Here is a 20,676-nt window from a genome sequence, read left to right as displayed (position 1 = left end):
AGAATCTCTTCATCATAATTTATCTCACTTCACCCAAAGAATACTATTTTCTACTAATAGTTTTCATTGATTGTTTTTCTCAAACTGATCATTTTTAAAGGTAGCTTCAAAATCATATTATTTTGCCACATTTAAAAGGTGAGCTGGACTCATACAATAGTCAACTAGTTTTTATTGGTAACTCATTCAAGTCCATAATTGATTGCTTTATTACCGCAGCAGAATGACTGGGCAAACATTAAATTCAATGTACCAGAACTCCCCCAAATTAACTGAGTTACCTCAGAATCTAGTATTTTAGATTAAACAGAACCAGTTTAAGTTAATATGAAAGACACTGCAAAGATATCTATGTCTGCCAACTCTATAAAAAAGAAACTCAGCTTTGACAACTGAAACTTGAGTACAATTTTGCTTCTAAATCTAGATTATTATGAATTCTTTTTTCTTGATTTGTTCACTGACAATGTGCCAGGTTGCGTAGAAATTTAATACTATAAAAATGCTTTTCTATTAATGTTAGCTTGGTTAATTAATCATTAATCACTGTCAGAGAACAGTATCTTGAAACTGATTTTCCTATTCAAAAATCCATCCACAAGAACTAATTTTTTAGGCTGTAACAGAGCTCCAAAAAGAAAGCAAATAAAGGAGAAATCATTAAACATTCTTAATTTACTGGTCTCCTTAGCACAATGGGCAGCAAAAAAAAAAAAAAAAAAAAAAAATCTGAAGCCTGTGGAATGTCACTCCTTCAACATTCCAAAGACTTATATATACACACTTGAGTTTGCTGGAAATAAAAAAAGACAAAAGTCTTGATTTAATAACCTACAGAATGTTGTTCAACAGGATTCAAAATTATAAAACAGTGGCTTCTGAAGATCTAGTTTGGTGAACAAAGATGTTTTCCTGTTTTCATGGTTTCTACACACAAAGATCATTAGACAAGTTAGTTAATATAGTTAATAATACCATTCTCTCAACGCAATTTCCTAGAACAATTATTCCATGATACCTAATTTCTGATTTGTACACAGAAAGCCAAGTAGAAAGCAAAGCTTTCTCCCTTCATGTCCACATGATTTTTTTCTTAATCACTAGCTGAGGAGTCAGAAAAGAATTGAGTAAGTTTATAAGAAATAACAATTGCAAATTAATTCTTCTAGTTGTTCCCTATTAACAAGGTATTTCTATATTTCTGTTACTGGTGGCATTCTTGCAATGCATAGAAGAACTAGTAACTGTTGCATTACTGAATAGGAACATAATTCTGGAAAGTATAAATCAAGAAATTATTTGCAGTTTGTGACCACTAGCTCAGCACTGGCTTATAGTAATGTGTATTTTGAAATTTGATCTTTAAATGACATAAAATAGAGGCCATTATGAGCTGAGGCAACACATAAAATGTCAGGAAAGTCTGGCAGGAGGAAGAGTATCATAAATTTCTGCTCCACCTATTTGAGTCACTGGTGACTTTGGCCAGGTCATTCAGTCAACCTGTTTATATCACATACCATTTTTATATTACAGGTTTCATAAGAGAAAGTACATTTAAAAAAAATACAGTTTCTGGAATTAATAATAGCACAACCTACTCTCAATTTGGTCAGCCAAGGGAAGTAAGAGATACAGGTAAAGGAAATAGAAAAGATAAATGATGTCTCCCAATAATGAGTTAATTAACACTTCCCTCATCAGAAGGTTCAAAGCTATTACTTAGAAGTGACAGACACACAATGGATTAGCATTCCTTTTCCACCCTAAACCTTCAAGTACATGTGCAAACACGGAAATAAGCTGAGGAAAAAACAATAATCTGAATAACACACAAAGTAGCCTCTAAAAAATTGAGTCACTAAAGGAAAACTCTGTTTTATTTTGTTAGTAGTCACAATTCTAAGGACTACAAGATGGAGAAAAGACACATATAGTCTTGGCAAATACTGAACACCCATTAAATTTTGAATCATCAAAAATTATTTTCATATACAATTAAAGGAAACCCTTTTAGAAAAGTTCTTCTAAGGAGAAAAACAATGGGTCTTATAAAATCTAAACTTCTGTGAAATTTAAGTCTGCCTAGAGGATTAGGGGCATAGCCTTATGTCAAATCAAAAACAAGTATCATCTATGGAAATACTCTTCTACAAATAGAACTTCTTTGCATAATAAGCAATCTTCAATCACACACATGGAATTCCTAAGGTAACACTGGCTTCAGGTAACTGATTCTATTCAAGATTCAGATAACATAATAACCTTCCAGATACCTCTATGTACTAGGATCTAGAATCAGTCAAGGAGCCATTTTTTCAGCCTGTATTCCCTTGTTCCATCCCTCTAGCCCTAGGTAGAATTCTCTCTCTCTTCCCCCAAGACTTTCCCTAGGCCAGAGCCTAAACCTGGTTATGTGCTTGGTTAGTACAGCAGAGTCTTGCTCTTTTGGTAGGATTAAAACCAGAAGGAAGCACCTAGTAATCTGACACTTCCCAAGTCAGAGCATTCACAGTTTTGTCCTGCAATTTCTCTCCTTCTCCTTCAGCTCATCCCTTGCTAGGATCTGAATGTTGGAATTCCTCCCAAAACTCATACTTTGAAATCCTAACCCTGAAAGTAACAGTACTAGGAGGTGGAGCCCCTGGAAGGTGATTAGGTCATGAGAGTAGAACCCTCATGAATGGGATTAGGTCCCTCATAAAAGAGGCTCCTGAAAGCTGCCTTGCCCCTTCCACAACAAGAGGTTACAGTGAGAAGTCTGTCTATGAAGGAAGCAGGTCCTCACTATATGCCAAATATGCCAGTGCCATGATCTTGAACTTCCCAGCCTCCAGAACTGTGATAAATCCATTTCTATTGTTTATAAACTACCTAATTTATGGTATCTTGATATAGCAGCAGCCCAAACAGACTAAGACATCTCTCAAGTTGCCTCCTTCCTTTTCTTCTCACTCACCTCCCTCACTTTCAAATTGTCCGCTCCCTTCAAAGGAGTTGCACAATGACAGATACTAGAGAGCTGGCTCTGTTCAAAAGCCTTGTCAGTGAATAGAACCCACTTTAAATATAACTCAATTCAGAAAACTGTACATAAAGCTCAATATAATGTCTGGCTCAGTTATAAAAGCTTTAGTGAGAACAGAATTTGATGCTCTATTTCTAATAGTGTCCAGAAGCTAGTTCTAAATGCCAAATCTCATTTTTCCCTTTATCAGAAAGCTTTTCAGCTGAGGTACAAAATTTATGGACACCTTTTGAGCTCCTATTTCCAAAGATTTTCACAATGAACAAGGAAGATGACATTGAACAACATATCAATACACTGAATGAACTTTTTAACCTGTGATTTATTTTATTAGTCATTCACACATGAATATTTCTAATATCTTTCTGTCACATACATTTTCTAAATATACATCCTCACATTATCAAACTTCTATTAGTAACTAAAGTTTTAAAGATATAATAAAGGCATTATATTTTGTTCACAAATTAAAGAGCAATGATGATTTTGGGGTTTTTTTAATCTTTTATTTTTTTATTTCAGTGGATTTCTGGGGAACAGGTGGTGTTTGGTTACATGAATGAGTTCTTTAGTAGTGATTTCTAAGATTTTGGTGCACTCATCACTTGAGGAGTATCCACTGCACGCAATATGTAGTTTTTTATCCCTCAACACTCCCCACTCTTTCCCCCGAGTCCCCAAAGTCCAATGTATCATTCTTACGCCTTTGCATCCTCATAGCTTAGCTCCTACTTATGAGTGAGAACTTATAATATTTGGTTTTTCATTCCTGAGTTACTTCACTTAGAATAATGATCTCCCATTCTGTCCAGGTTGCTGCAAATGCCATTTTGTTCCTTTTTATGGCTGAGTAGTATTCCATGGTATATGCATATATACACCACATTTTCTTTATCCACTCATTGATTGATGGGCATTTGGGCTGGTTCCATATTCTTGCAAGTGCAAATTGCGCTGCTATAAACATGTGTGTGTAAGTATCTTTTTCATATAATGACTTATTTTCCTCTGGTAGATACCTAGTAATGGCAGATCTTTAAGGAATCTCCACACTGTTTTCCATAGTGGCTGTACTAGTTTACATTCCCACCAGCAGTGTAAAACTGTTCCCTTTTCACTGCATCCACACCAACAACTATTTTTTTTTAATTTTTTGATTATGGTCACTCTTGCAGGAGTGAGGTGGTATTACATTGTGGTTTTGATTTGCATTTCCCTGATTATTAGTGATGCTGTACATTTTTCCATATGCTTTTTGGCCATTTGTATATCTTCTTTTGAGAATTGTCTATTTATGTCCTTAGCCCACTTTTGATGGGATTGTTTTTTTCTTGCTGATTTGTTTGAGTTCCCTGTAGATTACAGATATCAGTCCTTTGTCAGATGTATAGATTGCAAAGATTTTCTCCCACTTAGTGGGTTGTCTGTTTACTCTGCTGATTATTTCTTTTGCTGTGCAGAAGTTTTTTAATTTAATTAAGTCCCATCTATTTATCTTTGTTGGATTTGCTTTTGGGTTCTTGGTCATGAAGTCTTTGCCTAAGCCAATGTCTAGAAGGGCTTTTTCAATGTTATCTTCCAGAATCTTTATGGTCTCAGGTCTTAGATTTAAGTCTTTGATCCATCTTTAGTTGACTTTTGTATAAGGTGAGAGATGAGGATCCAGTTTCATTCTTCTACATGTGGCTTGCCAATTATCCCAACACCATTTGTTGAATAGGGTGTCCTTTCCCCACTTTATGTTTTTGTTTGCTTTGTGGAAGAGCAGTTGGCTGTAAATACTTGGCTTTATTTCTGGGTTCTTTATTCTGTTCTATTGGTCTATGTGCCTATTTTAAACAATGATTTTTGTTTAAACAATGACTTATCAAAATAAGTCATTATATGAAAAAGATACTTGCACACCCATGTTTATAGCAGTGCAATTTGCACTTGCAAGAATATGGAACCAGCCCAAATGCCCATCAATCAATGAGTGGATAAAGAAAATGTGGTGTATATATGCATATACCATGGAATACTACTCAGCCATAAAAAGGAATGAAATGGCATTTGCAGCAACCTGGACAGAATGGGAGATCATTAATTCTAAGTGAAGTAACTTAGGAATGAAAAACCAATTTTGTTAAACAAAACAATGTTTTGTTTAAAACAAAATTTGCTTACTTTTCCTCTAAACACAAATTCTGCTCATTAAGCATTTTAATGTGTACTAAATATGGCAATGTGCTGGGATCAGCAGCAGAGCAATCAGACGGTCCAGCTACCAGAGGCACAGACAACCCTCTCCCTCTCCAAACAGCATCGCCTAGTACTTAGCAAAAAAAAGCTGGCATTTCATAGGTGCTTTACAGATATTTATTAAAATCCACTGCCCGGTTTTTAATGCAGAAATATTTCTGTGAAATATCAAATTCTTCAAAATCTCTATCTTCTTTATAAAGAAATTTTTAAACATTTTACCTCTGCTTTCAAATGCTAGAAATTGCTTTTTGCTCTTACCAACAACACTCCTCCCTAGTATTTTTTTGTTGCCAGAAAAGTCAAACCTTGATATTCTCTACTTATTGTCAATGTTGATCAAAAGAGTAAACTATCAGATACATTAACTTGGACTGGTTATCTTAATTAAGTAAATGCCTTACTAAAATTTTAAATTAATAACTTTTATTTAAATTCATAAGCTGCAATATTTTAAAATAAGTAATCACATGTCCATGGGTAAAATAACCAGTATATATAATTTAAAAGTCTAAAAGCATTCAATATAAATATTTATGATAACTTTAATATTTTCAAAGATTGCTAGTAAAATTGATGTTAAGTTTAATTTCTAGAATTTCTATGGTAGTAATTTTGAATACTGCTGAATTACCTACAACACACAGTAAAAGTTAACAGTAAATGCTAAGATGGGAAAGTGTGTGCAACAGCAACGTCAGTACCAATGTAATTTATAGTCATCACTTTCTTATGATGGAACTTTATTATATAGCCTCACTGTTCTGCTTGAAGCATCCTGAAGTAAGTCTAGCAAAGCTTGAGTAGTCTCAGGGCAGATACCTCTTATTCTGAGACCCTCAATAATTATAGCACTAATGGATTTCACTGAGTAGTAGAAAATTTCCCAATGTCACATCAAAGGCAAACGGCATTTAGACACAGACCTTACACCCTTCTCAACAATGAACTCAAAGTGGATCACAGACCTAAATATAAAACCAAAAACTATTAAAACTCCTAGAAGAAAACACAGGGGGAAGTCTAGAGACTTTAGGTTTGACAATGACTTTTTAGACAAGACACAAAAAGCACAATTCATAAAAGAAATAATTGACACACTGGACTTCATTAAAATTAAAAATATCTGCTTTGTGAAAGACACTGTCAAGGGAATAAAAAGACAAGCCACAGACTGAGAGAAAATATTTGTAAAAGACATATCTGAAAAGGGACTCTTATCTAAAACATACAAGGAACTCTTAAAAAGTCAACAAAAAGAAAATCTGATTAAAAAATGGGCCAAAGACCTTAACAGACACCTCACTAAGGAAGACACGCAGATGACAAATAAGGACATGAAAAGATGCTCCACATCATATGTTATCACGGACATGTAAATTAAAATAATGAGATACCACTACACATTCATTAGAATGGTCAAAATTCAGAACACGGACAACACCAAATGCTGACAACGACGTGGAACAACAAAAACTCTCATTCTCTGCTGGTAGAAATGCAAAATGGTACAGACATTTTGAAAGAGTTTGGCAGCTTCTTACAAAACTAAATATACTCTTACCATATGATCCAGCAATCATGTTCCTTGGTATTTACCAAAAGGAGCTAAAAATTTACATTTACACAAAAAACTGCACATGGATTGTATTAGTCCATTCTCACACTGCTATTAAGAACTACCTGACCATATGATCCAGCAATCATGTTCCTTGGTATTTACCAAAAGGAGCTAAAAATTTACATTTACACAAAAAACTGCACATGGATTGTATTAGTCCATTCTCACACTGCTATTAAGAACTACCTGAGACTAGGTAATTTATGAAGAAAAGAGGTTTAATTAACTCAAAATTCCACAGGCTTAACAGGAGGCATGACTGGGAGGCCTCAGGAAATTTACAATCACGGCAGAAGGTGAAGGGGAAGCAAGCGGGTCCTACCGTGGCAGAGAAGGACAGACAGCAAGTGAAGGGGGAAGTGCCACACACTTTTAAAACATCAGGTCTCGTGAGAACTCACTCACTATCATGAGAACAGCATGGGGGAAACCCACCCCCATGATCTAATCACCTCCCACCAGGTCCCTCCCCCAACACTGGGAATTACAATTTGACATGAGATTTGGATGGGACACAGGGCCAAACCATATCATGGATGTTCATAGCAGTTTTATTCATAATTGCCATAACTGAGAAGCAACCAAGATGGCCTTCATTTGATGAATGAATAAACAAACTGTGGAACCTCCAGACAGTAGAATGTTATTCAGCACTAAAGAGACACGAACTGGTTGGGTACAGTGGCTCACGCCTATAATCCCAGCACTTTCGGAGGCCAAGGCGGACAGATCACTTGAGGTCAGGAGTTCGAGACCAGCCTGGCCAACATGGTGAAACCCTGTCTCTACTAAAGATACAAAAATTAGCCAGGCGTGGTGGTGCGTGCCTGTAGTCCCAGCTACTCGAGAGGCTGAGGCAGGAGAATCGCTTGAACCCAGGAGGCGGAGGTTGCAGTAAGCCGAGATCGCGCCATTGCACTCCAGCCTGGGGGACAAGAGTGAGACTCCATCTCAAAAAAAAAAAAAAAAGAGAGAGACATGAGCTATCAAACCATAAAAAGACATGGAAGTAAGTGCATATTACTCAGTGAAAGAAGCCAATCTGAAAAGGCTACGCACTGTATGAGTCCAACTATGTGACATTCTGGAAAAGCCAAAATCATAAAGACAGTAAAGATTGGTGGTTTCCAGGGATTAGAGGTAAGGGAGGGATGAATAGGAGGAGCGCAGAGGATTTCTACAGCAGTGAAACAATTCTGGATGATACTATAATGATGGGTACATGTCATTACACATTTATCCAAAACCATACAACGTACAACACCAAGAATGAACCCTAATGTAAACCATGGACTCTGGGTGATGATGATGTGTCAATGTAGGTCCATCATTTGTAACCAATGTACCCCTCTGGTGGGGGACGTTGATAATGGGGGAGGCTGTGCATGTGTGGGGGCATGGAAAATATGGGATCTTTCTGTACCTTCCCCTCAGTTTTTCTGTGAACCCAAAACTGTTCTTTTAAAAAGTCTTCAAAACAAAAACAACAGAAAGCAAAAGGAATCTAACGGAGGGACCTGGCTTCCTGTACTATTTAACTACGAAGTAATGTTACTAAATTCCTCTCGATCCCTCAGGTAAATAAGAGTGATATATCAGTCTCTCTCCAGGATTTCAACCCTCAACTTTAAGGCCACAATATTAAAAAACTTCTGCAAAACTTGAAATGAGTCTTTAGAGTGTCTCTACCATAACTGAAGTGAATTTTTAAGTTCATTTGCCAAGCTGACTTTCAACTTGATATACTCTTTCTTTGAAACAAAAAATCATGTTTTTGCTAGACACAGATATTACATCACAGGTGAAACAAACCATGATGCTTAAAAAGGCATGCAAATGCCAACCATAAAATACTGCCATTAAGTGAAAACAGGTTAAAATTTTTACATTCATTTTTATGAACTTGAACCCTTGCACCATTGTTTGCCTATTGCTGGGCTATCACATAACATGGAAACTGCAAAGCTTATATTACTTGAAAGTGAAGAAAAACAGTTTTCACTAAATTTCAAAAGGCTGTAAAAACAGATCAGGGTTAATAGTGTTGGCATGCTGGAGCACTGTATGTAAGCAACTGTCCTCCTCAGGAAATTCAAAACCAGAAACACCTCTAAGAAAAAAAGCCTTTCCCACTACATGAAAGCCTCTGGGCTTCCCATGAAGCACTGCATGGAAGCCCCAGGGGGCCTACCCATGTCACCGGCACTCCATGTGTGGGTGGAGATCTCCAACTCCAACAAAAAAGATAGAGCTCTCTTGGCAGGAATGACAAGTGACAAAGTTCTCTATCTTACCCCGTGCCTTAAAATGATCATCTGAGTGTCCCAGAGTAAACAGTAGTATTTGTAAAAATAAAAATATATATATTTTTCTATTGAATATGTATATATATAATCCTTAATAAATTATTACAGTATTTTTAGGCAGATACTGTTGTGGTCACATGGCTGATACAAATAGGAACACTGATAGGGGTGAATATCTTGCTCCTGTCTTTCCAAGATACAAGAAAGGAAAAAGAAGACCTGGTGACAGTGAGAGAAGAGTTGTGTTTTTTTGTTTGTGTTTTTTGTTTTTTTTGTTTTTTGAGACGGAGTCTCGCTCTGTTGCCCAGGCTGGAGTGCAGTGGTACCATCTCCACTCACTGCAAGCTCCGCCTCCCAGGTTCACGCCATTCTCCTGCCTCAGCCTCCCGAGTAGCTGGGACTACAGGCGCCCGCCACTACACCCAGCTAATTTTTTGTATTTTTAGTAGAGATGGGGTTTCGCCATGTTAGCCAGGATGGTCTCGATCTCCTGACCTCATGATCCGCCCGCCTCGGACTCCCAAAGTGCAGGGATTACAGGCGTGAGCCACCGCGCCCGGCCGAGAAGAGTGTTCTTACTGTGAGTCATGTGTTCAAAAAGGCATAAACTTCTGATGCATAGCTGACTGTGGCAGAGACTTGGGATCATTCCAGGGATGGGAGGTACAGACTGACTAACCACTGACACACCCAATCAGACTATCGTCAAGCAAATCTTCTTTCTTCATCAGAGAAAAAAAAAAAAAAAAAGAGTGTTTTCATTTGAATATTTCCAAGATTGTCATCATAAGATGAGTAACTGGGAAATTACTGATATCATTAGCTGTTTATGTCTCAACCAAATATGTTTGGAAAAGAGGAATAATTCTGCTAGAACCCAGAGCAAAACAAGATCATGGACACTGATGAAGTGATACATCTTTTATATTTTTTAAATATATATAATAAGGCAGTCCACATGAACACTAAGAAATACTGAAGAAAGAAGACAGATTAATGAACACTATTAATAAAATTCATAGCACATTATAACAAGGAACTAAAACCACCTTATAAAAACTCATCAATCCTTTTATTAATTAGAAAAGCAAAAATATCAGACAGTGTTCCCATCTCACTGTTTAGTAAAACCAAGAGAGACTACAATCATAGACTTTCATCAAGGGAGTATTCCTTGATGAAATCCCAACTCACTAGATGCCACAGTCAAACTAAACAACACTAAAATGACTAACATGAAGATACTAACTTCAATAGTCAATCAGATTAAAAGGCAATGAACGCATATAACTATCCTCATTACTCAAATGTGTATCTTGTCTGAAACCTCAGTGCATGGTTTATCCCCACTTTAGACTATCTGAAATGTCAGTACACTTCCAACTGGGTGAAAGCTATAAGCTATTCGAACTTTTGACTTTGATATTTCAGAACACCAGTTCAAAAGGAAAGAGTACTACTAATGGATTTTTTTAAAATTGCTGAAATTACTGGATGAAATATTAAGAAAATCTTTAATGGTGGTAATGAATGAGAATGCCTAGAGGTTTCTAATAGGCAACAAGCAGAACCTGTATTTCACAAGAAATATGATTCTGGCAGTGAGCCAGATAGAAGTCAGCCTTTTCCTGTACGAAAATGAATTCAGGTTTTAAAAATATCCTAATCATATTTCACCTAAAACTTGGGATCTCTAGTGGGTAAAATATCCTCAAAGACAGATAGCTTACTATATTTACCACTAATTAAAAAGTCAGGGCTTGTAATACCAGATCTCTGAACAGCTGACTTTGTTTTCCTCTCAGGCATTATATATAACACAGGTGGATGTGGCCACAAACAGCAGTGCCTGCTTAATCATTTCAGAGTGCAACCAGCCAGGCTTTCCTCAGTTACAGGTTTCATACTAAATATGGTTATCTGGGCTTTTTATTCGTTAACACCACAGCTTTTAGATGAATGTGTCGTCATCAAACAGTGACTATAAACAACGTGATTCACAATTTAGAGAAAGATTTTTTAATAAAAATATTATGCAGGACTTTGGTGTCCCACAGTAAATTACAATTGCTGATTACCATGGCTTCAGATTTACTTAAGCTACTTCTGGGAAACATTAATTTAAAGAATACTGGGTACTAAGAGACTGATTAGACTTATGTGGCAATGCACAAAATCCAAATTAGAAAAATTCCAATTAGAAAACAATATTAGAATTAGCTTTGGAAGTCTGAGAATTAAAGTGACTTTTTAAAAAGCCAATATATCTCTAAACATTCATCCAAATGTTTGCTGTTGCCATTAAGGTAGAAATTACATATTTATTCTAACATGTACTGCTTGTGCTCACAATAGTTTTTCATCAACTCTGAATATCCTCCTTGGTCACACTATGCAGATCTTTTCAGGCTGGGTATAGCTTTTGGAAATCACTTCTCATCATTCAGAGCCCAGGCTGGTGCATAAGTTGCATTTTAAATCAAAACCTGGTTGTCATTCTCAAACATGTTTAATGATCTATTTATGGGGTCAATGCCCCAAAAGTGGGACCCCTAAAATATTATGGGCAATAGTTCATTACTGGAAATATATAACCTACAAAATTACTTCTTTGAAAGATCATATATTCGAGATATATGCTTTTGTAAATCTAAAAAGAAACTCCGTGCTACATAGGCACACTTCCTTGAAGGCACAAACCTACCCAATTCCTATTTAGACTTGCGGGGTGTATGGTTGATGGCTTTTTTTTTTACTGCAAACATTTAAATAATAGCTAAAGTAGTTTGCAGGTCACATGCCTCTTTCTAATAGGCACTGTTTCCCCTCCATCTTCTAAACATTACTAGAGTACATTTAAATCATACTGTTTTCAAATTAAGATAAAGTAACTTCCCATTAGTGACCAGTTGGGCTATGTGGTCTACTTAAATTAGCTTAAACACTATTTGACTCATTGTCAAACTAATTGAAACACTATTCACATTCCAATGAATGTGACATTGGAAGACGACAAGAAACACACTTTGAACTTTATTCCTGGCCCTTATTCACATGTGTGTCCTATACATGTCACCTATACGTTAGGTGAAACCACACGAAATTGACACTTCTTTAGGTCACAAATGGTTAAATATCAGCAACTTCATATGGAACAAAATTAATAATATCACCTTAAGACAAAGAACTTTGAACACTTGCCAACAGAGCTGACAAGATAGACTGTTATTTACATGCCCATCATCTAGCAACAACTTGTATATATACAAAGTTTGATCGTTTATAAAAACCTTAAAATATATATTGTTGAACTCAGCAACTCTGTGAATTAGGCACATCAGATACCTTGATCTCTACTTTACCGATGAGAAAATAAGGCTCAAATGTTAAATCACTTGGTCAAATGTTCAAAGATGTGAGGTCACTTATTCAAAGGTCCAAAAATAATGGAGCAAGAAATCTAACCTAGGCCCTTTGACTCCAGACCTTTTGCTGCAAACAACTCCTTCAAAAGGATAATCAAAATCTCTAAGTACTAGTGTATACACTCTCACTGCTTACATGTGAACAGATAGCATAAATACCTGTGCGATAAGTGTCTAGATTGAAATAATTAAGTGCTTTCAAAAATGTGGGTGAGTACTCAAGTACATTCTTAGAATTTATTTGCTCGCTTCTGCAACCTCTACCCTCACCCAGGATTTCATCCTTATGCCTCACAGGCCTGCCTCTCCCTTATTCCCAAAGTTCATATACTTGACTAACTGTACTATGCATCCATTGGGGAACAAAATATTACACTACACATACAATGTAGGCCTTATACTATCAATCATGGTACTAGCCTATCTTACTTCTTTGTAAGCAAAGTCTGGGGTGTGGTTCTCAATGGTATCTATTAATTGAATGAATGGTCCATAAGTCAAATTGATTTTGGTAATGTAATGACTCCACTTAAAGCTTAAAGGAAAAATCTACCACTCCAATCATCATGATTTATTGATGAAGCAAAGATTTTGTGTATTAACTTCCAAACCAGGCAATTCTACCCATTAGAATATTCAGACTAAGAGATCAATGGTAACATGTCATAAGGCTTCCTTCTCAATCACCCACCCCCCACTGGCCCACCATGCAATAGAATCTTTCTTGTTTACTAATTAAAAATAATATATATTTTACCAGTGCTATCTTTAGATACAGAGACTGATAACCCCTTCTTCCTACTGTCTCGTATTGTGAGGTATCAATTTGCAGGGATCAAATCTCACCTGTGACCAAGAACACATATCTGTGACTACGGTGGCCATGGGAGGAGCCAAACACCTCATCACTCACACACACACATATCTTTGCTTTTGAATTATTTTTTAAATACTTTAAATACTTACTCACACAGCAGAACACCGTTTTCTAGAGAGGCTCGAAAATCTTTTGTTTCAAAATTCTTCTCTGTTACTGCCTGAAAGATAGGTTTGGTTGTTAATTTTCTCTTAAGCAGGGACAGCACACAAGTCCAATTCAGTATTAGATTAATTAATATGCATTTAATGTTATACTTGAAGGATTTGCATACATAGACTGTTATATCCTATAATCTGTTCCTTATAGGAATATGTACTGTCTGTTTTATATTACAAAGAGATAGTTTAACCATTTTAGTATGACAAATATATGCAGGAAAAAATTACAATGAGTGTTTTCGGTAATATAATCATTTTATTGGATGATACACAAAAGAGCTAAACTAAATTTTCAACATATTTTATATATTTTTTAAAAACCTATGGGTGATCTATTCTACTAAGAATGAATAAAAACAGTATAAGATAGAAACTCAAGATACCAACGACACTGAATACACATATCATTAATTTCAATTCTATCTTTATATTCCTCAAATTTCACTACAAAGCTAAACAGCAGAGGGCATGACACTTCTTAAACTTATTTATGAAATCGTCCTAATTGATGTAAAGAGCCATTTATTGAAACATCCTGAGGAGAAGACTATTAAATCCTGGCGCAGAGAGACAAAAGAAAGAGAGGTGAGATGGTGAATATTTTAAACAGACAATTCCCAACTTAAGGAATTACAGAGGAACAGGCACCTGCAGTTACCACCACCAATAATGTTGGTGAAACCTCTAGAAAAATCTCTAGATTCTCTCTCTGAAGGGGGAGGTGGCTGGGATAGAAAAGGGGATTCCACAGGGGAAATAGTAGCAGAGAAAATGAAGGTCACAGTGGGAAAAAAGCTGCCCTAAGAACAACCCCTGGGACTGAGTCCCAGCTCAAGGGGAGGGCAGGGACCAACAGCACTGACACCAGCTGTCCTGGAGATGCAGCCACCACGTAAGAACAGGAGTAGTCCCTGCTCCACCTGCCACTTCAGAAAGAAATACATTTCTGATATCCTGAACTGGAAAGTCACCAATCTTAAATCCCAGGTTGGCTCCAGGGCTCAACGAAGGGACCTTTACCACCATCCCCCAGCTATCCTCACTACTGCCAGCTTCACGGTCCCCCTAGAATCCCTGTGTGTCTTCATTCTGCATCTCTCCACAGTGCCCAACATCGCTGCAGCTAGACATGATATCTGTTAACTGACAAAATAATGGTTGTGTTTCTCAGAGGTTGGTCTATACATTTGGACAGAAGCCTGGGCCAGGAGGCAACATGCTCAAACTCAGGAAGAGGTAGATCCTTCCTATACTTGGCATTAATCTACAGAAGGGCTGCACTGCTGCTTTACTTAAACAAAGGCAGAGTGTCTGTTACAGGCATTACCTGAATGCTGGGTAGGAATTTACCGAAAAAAAAAAACACGTTTTGAAGGCAGGCAGCTCTTCCATCAGGGAGTCCACAGCCTCATAAGAAAAATGTAGGGGGTGGACCCAAGACGGCCAAATAGGAACAGCTCCAGTCTACAGCTCCCAGCGTGAGCGACGCAGAAGACGGGTGATTTCTGCATTTCCAACTGAGGTACTGGCTTCCTCTCACTGGGGAGTGTCAGGAAGTGGGTGCAGGACAGTGGGTGCAGCGCACCGAGCGTGAGCCGAAGCAGGGCGAGGCACCGCCTCGCGCAGGAAGCACAAGGGGTCCGGGAATTCCCTTTCCTAGTCAAAGACAGGGGTGACAGACGGCATTGAGTCTCTGAATAGACCAATAACAGGCTCTGAAATTGAGGCAATAATTAATAGCTTACCAACCAAAAAAAGTCCAGGACCAGATGGATTCACAGCCAAATACTACCAGAGGTACAAGGAGGAACTGGTACCATTCCTTCTGAAACTATTCCAATCAATAGAAAAAGAAGGAGTCCTCCCTAACTCATTTTATGAAGCCAGAATCATCCTGATACCAAAGCCTGGCAGAGACACAACCAAAAAAGAGAATTTTAGACCAATATCCCTGATAAACATCAATGCAAAAATCCTCAATAAAATACTGGCAAACCGAATCCAGCAGCACATCAAGAAGCTTATCCACCATGATCAAGTGGGCTTCATCCCTGGGATGCAAGGCTGGTTCAACATATGCAAATCAATAAATGTAATACAGCATATAAACAGAACCAATGACAAAAACCATATGATTATCTCAATAGATGCAGAAAAGGCCTTTGACAAAATTCAACAACCCTTCATGCTAAAAACTCTCAATAAATTAGGTATTGATGGGACGTATCTGAAAATAATAAGAGCTATCTATGACAAACCCACAGCCAATATCATAATGAATGGGCAAAAACTGGAAGCATTCCCTTTGAAAACTGGCACAAGACAGGGATGCCCTCTCTCACCACTCCTATTCAACGTAGTGTTGGAAGTTCTGGCCAGGGCAATCAGGCAGGAAAAGGAAATAAAGGGTATTCAATTAGGAAAAGAGGAAGTCAAATTGTCCCTGTTTGCAGATGACATGATTGTATATCTAGAAAACCCCATCATCTCAGCCCAAAATCTCCTGAAGCTGACAGGCAACTTCAGCAAAGTCTCAGGATACAAAATCAATGTGCAAAAATCACAAGCATTCTTATACACCAATAACAGACAAACAGAGAGCCAAATCATGAGTGAACTCCCATTCACAATTGCTTCAAAGAGAATAAAATATCTAGGAATCCAACTTACAAGGGATGTGAAGGACCTCTTCAAGGAGAACTACAAACCACTGCTCAATGAAATAAAAGAGGATACAAACAAATGGAAGAACATTCCATGCTCATGGATAGAAGAATCAATATCATGAAAATGGCCATACTGCCCAAGGTAATTTATAGATTCAATGCCATCCCCATCAAGCTACCAATGCCTTTCTTCACAGAATTAGAAAAAACTACTTTAAAGTTCATATGGAACCAAAAAAGGGCCCGCATTGCCAAGTCAATCCTAAGCCAAAAGAAAAAAGCTGGAGGCATCACGCTACCTGACCTCAAACTATACTACAAGGCTATAGTAACCAAAACAGCATGGTACTGCTACCAAAACAGAGATATAGACCAATGGAACAGAACAGAGCCCTCAGAAATAACGCCGCATATCTACAACTATCTGAGCTTTGACAAACCTGACAAAAACAAGAAATGAGGAAAGGATTCCCTATTTAATAAATGGTGCTGGGAAAACTGGCTAGCCATATGTAGAAAGCTGAAACTGGGTCCCTTCCTTACACCTTATACAAAAATTAATTCAAGAAGGATTAAAAACTTAAATATTAGACCTAAAACCATAAAAACCCTAGAAGAAAACCTAGGCAATACCATTCAGGACATAGGCATCAGCAAGGACTTCATGTCTAAAACACCAAAAGCAATGGCAACAAAAGCCAAAATTAACAAATGGGATCTAATTAAACTAAAGAGCTTCTGCACAGCAAAAGAAACTACCATCAGAGTGAACAGGCAACCTACAGAATGGGAGAAAATTTTGCAACCTACTCATCTGACAAAGGGCTAATATCCAGAATCTACAATGAACTCAAACAAATCTACAAGAAAAAAAACAAACAGCCCCATCAAAAAGTGAGCAAAGGATATGAACAGACACTTCTCAAAAGAAGACATTTATGCAGCCAAAAGACATATGAAAAAATGCTCATCATCACTGGCCATCAGAGAAATGCAAATCAAAACCACAATGAGATACCATCTCACACCAGTTAGAATGGCAATCATTAAAAAGTCAGGAAACAACAGGTGCTGGAGAGGATGTGGAGAAATAGGAACACTTTTACACTGTTGGTGGGACTGTAAACTAGTTCAACCATTGTGGAAGTCAGTGTGGTGATTCCTCAGGGATCTAGAACTAGAAATACCATTTGACCCAGCAATCCCATTACTGGGTATATACCCAAAGGATTATAAATCATGCTGCTATAAAGACACATGCACACGTATGTTTATTGCGGCACTTTTCACAATAACAAAGACTTGGAACCAAGCCAAATGTCCAACAATGATAGACTGGATTAAGAAAATGTGGCACATATACACCATGGAATACTATGCTGCCATAAAAAATGATGAGTTCATGTCCTTTTTAGGGACATGGATGAAGCTGGAAACCATCATTCTCAGCAAACTATCACAAGGACAAAAAACCAAACACCACATGTTCTCACTCATAGGTGGGAACTGAACAATGAGAACACATGGACACAGGAAGGGGAACAGCACACACCAGGGACTGTTGTGGGGTGGGGGGAGCGGGGAGGGATAGCATTAGGAGATATACCTAATGTTAAATGACGAGCTGATGGGTGCAGCACACCAACATGGCACATGTATACATATGTAACTAACCTGCACGTTGTGCACATGTACCCTAAAACTTAAAGTATAATAAATAAATAAATAAAAAAGAAAAATGTAATGTTTAAAGCACAGTTAAACATACCCAAAGAGAATGGCATATTCTTCTGAAAATAACTGAAAGGACCCTGGATTATCCCACCAACCTGTGCAACAGAAACTCTTTTGAATTTTCCCCAAATTGTTCCAAAACAAACTCAAGGGGAGTGCAGATCTCAACTATAGAAAACGTTGTAACATGTCCTTCATCTGGAAACTCCTATGCACAGCCAAAAAGCATGAAATAGGCCCAGAAACATCCAACGCAGATGCTAAAGCCCATTCTCTCTAGTCATAGCAAAGCCCCTCAGAGCCACTGACACTTATAATCTGGCAATTCCATTCCCAAATCAATATAGATTCAAAGCAGTGATTTACAAGAAAGAAGGGCTGTGTCCTGCAGACACCGGATAGCAGTGAAGAATGACAGTCAACAGCAATGAAAGGGCCAATCAAGAGGGTAGCATGTAGCAAGTGGCAAAATGGAAAGAAAAAGAACTGAAGTCTGACCAAAGCAAGTTCAAATTCCACATTCACTACCTAATGACTGTGTGATCTTAAGCAAGTTACATAACCTCTCTGCACCCCAGTGTGCTCACCTGAAGCAGGGAAAATATCACCTGCTTATTAGTTTGTAGTGGCTGAAATGTGCAATCAAGTTCTTGAGGGTGGTTAAACAGTACATGCCAAACTTCCTTATATGCATCAACCCTGAAGTTACCACTCTGACAATACTCCAACAATTAATCCTCAGAAACACACCTCCGCATCATATAGACATGGCTAAGTTAGTTATATTTAAGAATATCCTTTAATAAAGTGGGCAAAATGGAATCTTCAAAGCTATTCAGAAAACCCAACTATCCATAATGGTTCATCTCCCCCAAAAAGATGATAGAAAGGCAAGATCATATATCCAAATATTGATGTACTCTTGTACTTACGTACTTTCCAAAATCTAAATAATGATGATAAAAGACCAAATTCCATTTGTACAGTATTTATATATTTTTTTTAAAAAAGACAATATAAAAACTAAACAAAGGTTTTAAATAATAGCTTATATTTTGAAGACATGGCAATCTGGCATGTCCTGTACACCACTGAAGGTAATATAAAATGTTACCACAATTCTAGAAGGTAATTTGTGATATGTATCAGAAGTCTTAAATATGCATATTCTCCTAGGTGCAGGATCTAGGAGTTTATACTAGGACAACAGGACAGGCACACAGAACAGAATTGTTTCACAGCGTTCTGTAGAATAAATAGCAACAATTGCAAATAACCTGAATGCCCAGCAATAAGAACTTGATTATATTATGATATAGCCATAAAACAGAAAATGACATGAAATTGAAATTCATGTCATAAAAGTGGATTTATTAGTTGTAAAGAATATTATTTAAAAAGCAATTTATGAAAAATTGGGAAAGTTTATGAAAAATTGGGAGTATAATCCCAATTTCTATAACTCTATAAGAATGTATCATAAGTAAACATGGAATAAATATACTAACAGTAATTATTCCTAAGTTGTAGAATTACACTTATTTTTAATGTTATCTTTTGTTTATATTCTTTAAAGACTACAGGTGTTTATATATAAATTTATAAATAAATTTATTAATATAAAAGAACAACATTCAAAAGAAGCCAAAACCAATCAGATTTAGGTCAATTTACTAAATCTCCCGTACCTAAAGGAACAAAGAATAGAAGAGGCTGACACCAGTTTTTGTCCTAGGTAATTTTTCTTATTATCTATGCAATCCACACAATCTTAAATTTAATAATCCTTATTATTATCTCCATTTCACTAGTATGAAATTCGAGGCTCAGAACGTTTAACTTTCTAGAAAGTTACAAAACCTCCCACATGAAACAGACACCAAAAACCAACAGCATTTTATAAGTACTCAGTAAAAGAGTAACTCAACTACATTAGACTCTAAAGTATTTTTAGGCTACAAAAATTAAATTATCTTCAATCTATTCAGATATTTTAAAATTAGGGTATTTTACAACATAATACAGCTTCAAAAATAATCCTCCTCTGTTAAGGGTATAGAAGGTAGATCAGTAAATAAAAATGTTCAGTTAATCTTTTCATCCAATTTTCCTGGATAAAAAGATGTGTTAACACATAATGACTGTGTGTGTGCATGGGTGTAGGTGCAAGAGACAGAGGAAGATAATAAAAATATAATACTCTAAACTTCAGTATAAGATAAGTTCTCTTTAAATGTTTTAACAGTTCTGTGGGCATTTTCACAAACATTATAAAACATTTGTACTGCACATACTAGCTACTCCGACCTCAATAACTCGAAAAATCTGATTTTTTAATTAGCAACTCTTATACCATATAATTGTAAACTCACCTAAGACTCCCCCTAAAATAAAACAAAAATTTTTTATGAGTTTAAAACCAAAAAAAGAAAGCACAATTTTATAGCAGGACTATTAGGTCTACAGAGGCTGCCTCAGCTACTTACCTTAAGGTCACAACATGATGTCAATGGTGGCCTGTTGAGGCCAAGTAGGGGCGCTGGAACTAGGATGCCTGGGTTTAAAGCCCTGCTCTGCCACTTTCTACCTGCAATTCTGAACAAGCTACATAACATCT

At 36.9% G+C, this 20,676-nt stretch overlaps 1 protein-coding gene across 19 annotated transcripts in view; it reads right to left on the bottom strand.

Annotated features, from left to right (window-relative positions):
* LMO7 (LIM domain 7) overlaps positions 1-20,676 on the bottom strand; it is a 244,027-nt gene that overhangs the window by 133,073 nt on the left and 90,278 nt on the right. For 18 of the 19 annotated variants that reach the window (XM_063595793.1, XM_024925260.5, XM_063595797.1 and 15 more), the window contains one exon: positions 13,588-13,658. The exons of the other annotated variant lie outside the window; for it this stretch is intronic. In XM_063595793.1, the coding sequence (XP_063451863.1) occupies positions 13,588-13,658 (71 nt within the window). The remainder of the gene's footprint in view (positions 1-13,587; positions 13,659-20,676) is intronic. 19 annotated transcript variants of the gene reach the window in all.

The sequence above is a fragment of the Pan paniscus genome, chromosome 14 (genome assembly GCF_029289425.2).
Source record: "Pan paniscus chromosome 14, NHGRI_mPanPan1-v2.0_pri, whole genome shotgun sequence".
Classification (NCBI taxonomy): Eukaryota; Metazoa; Chordata; class Mammalia; order Primates; family Hominidae; genus Pan; species Pan paniscus.
This window is presented reverse-complemented; position numbering and strand designations above follow the sequence as displayed.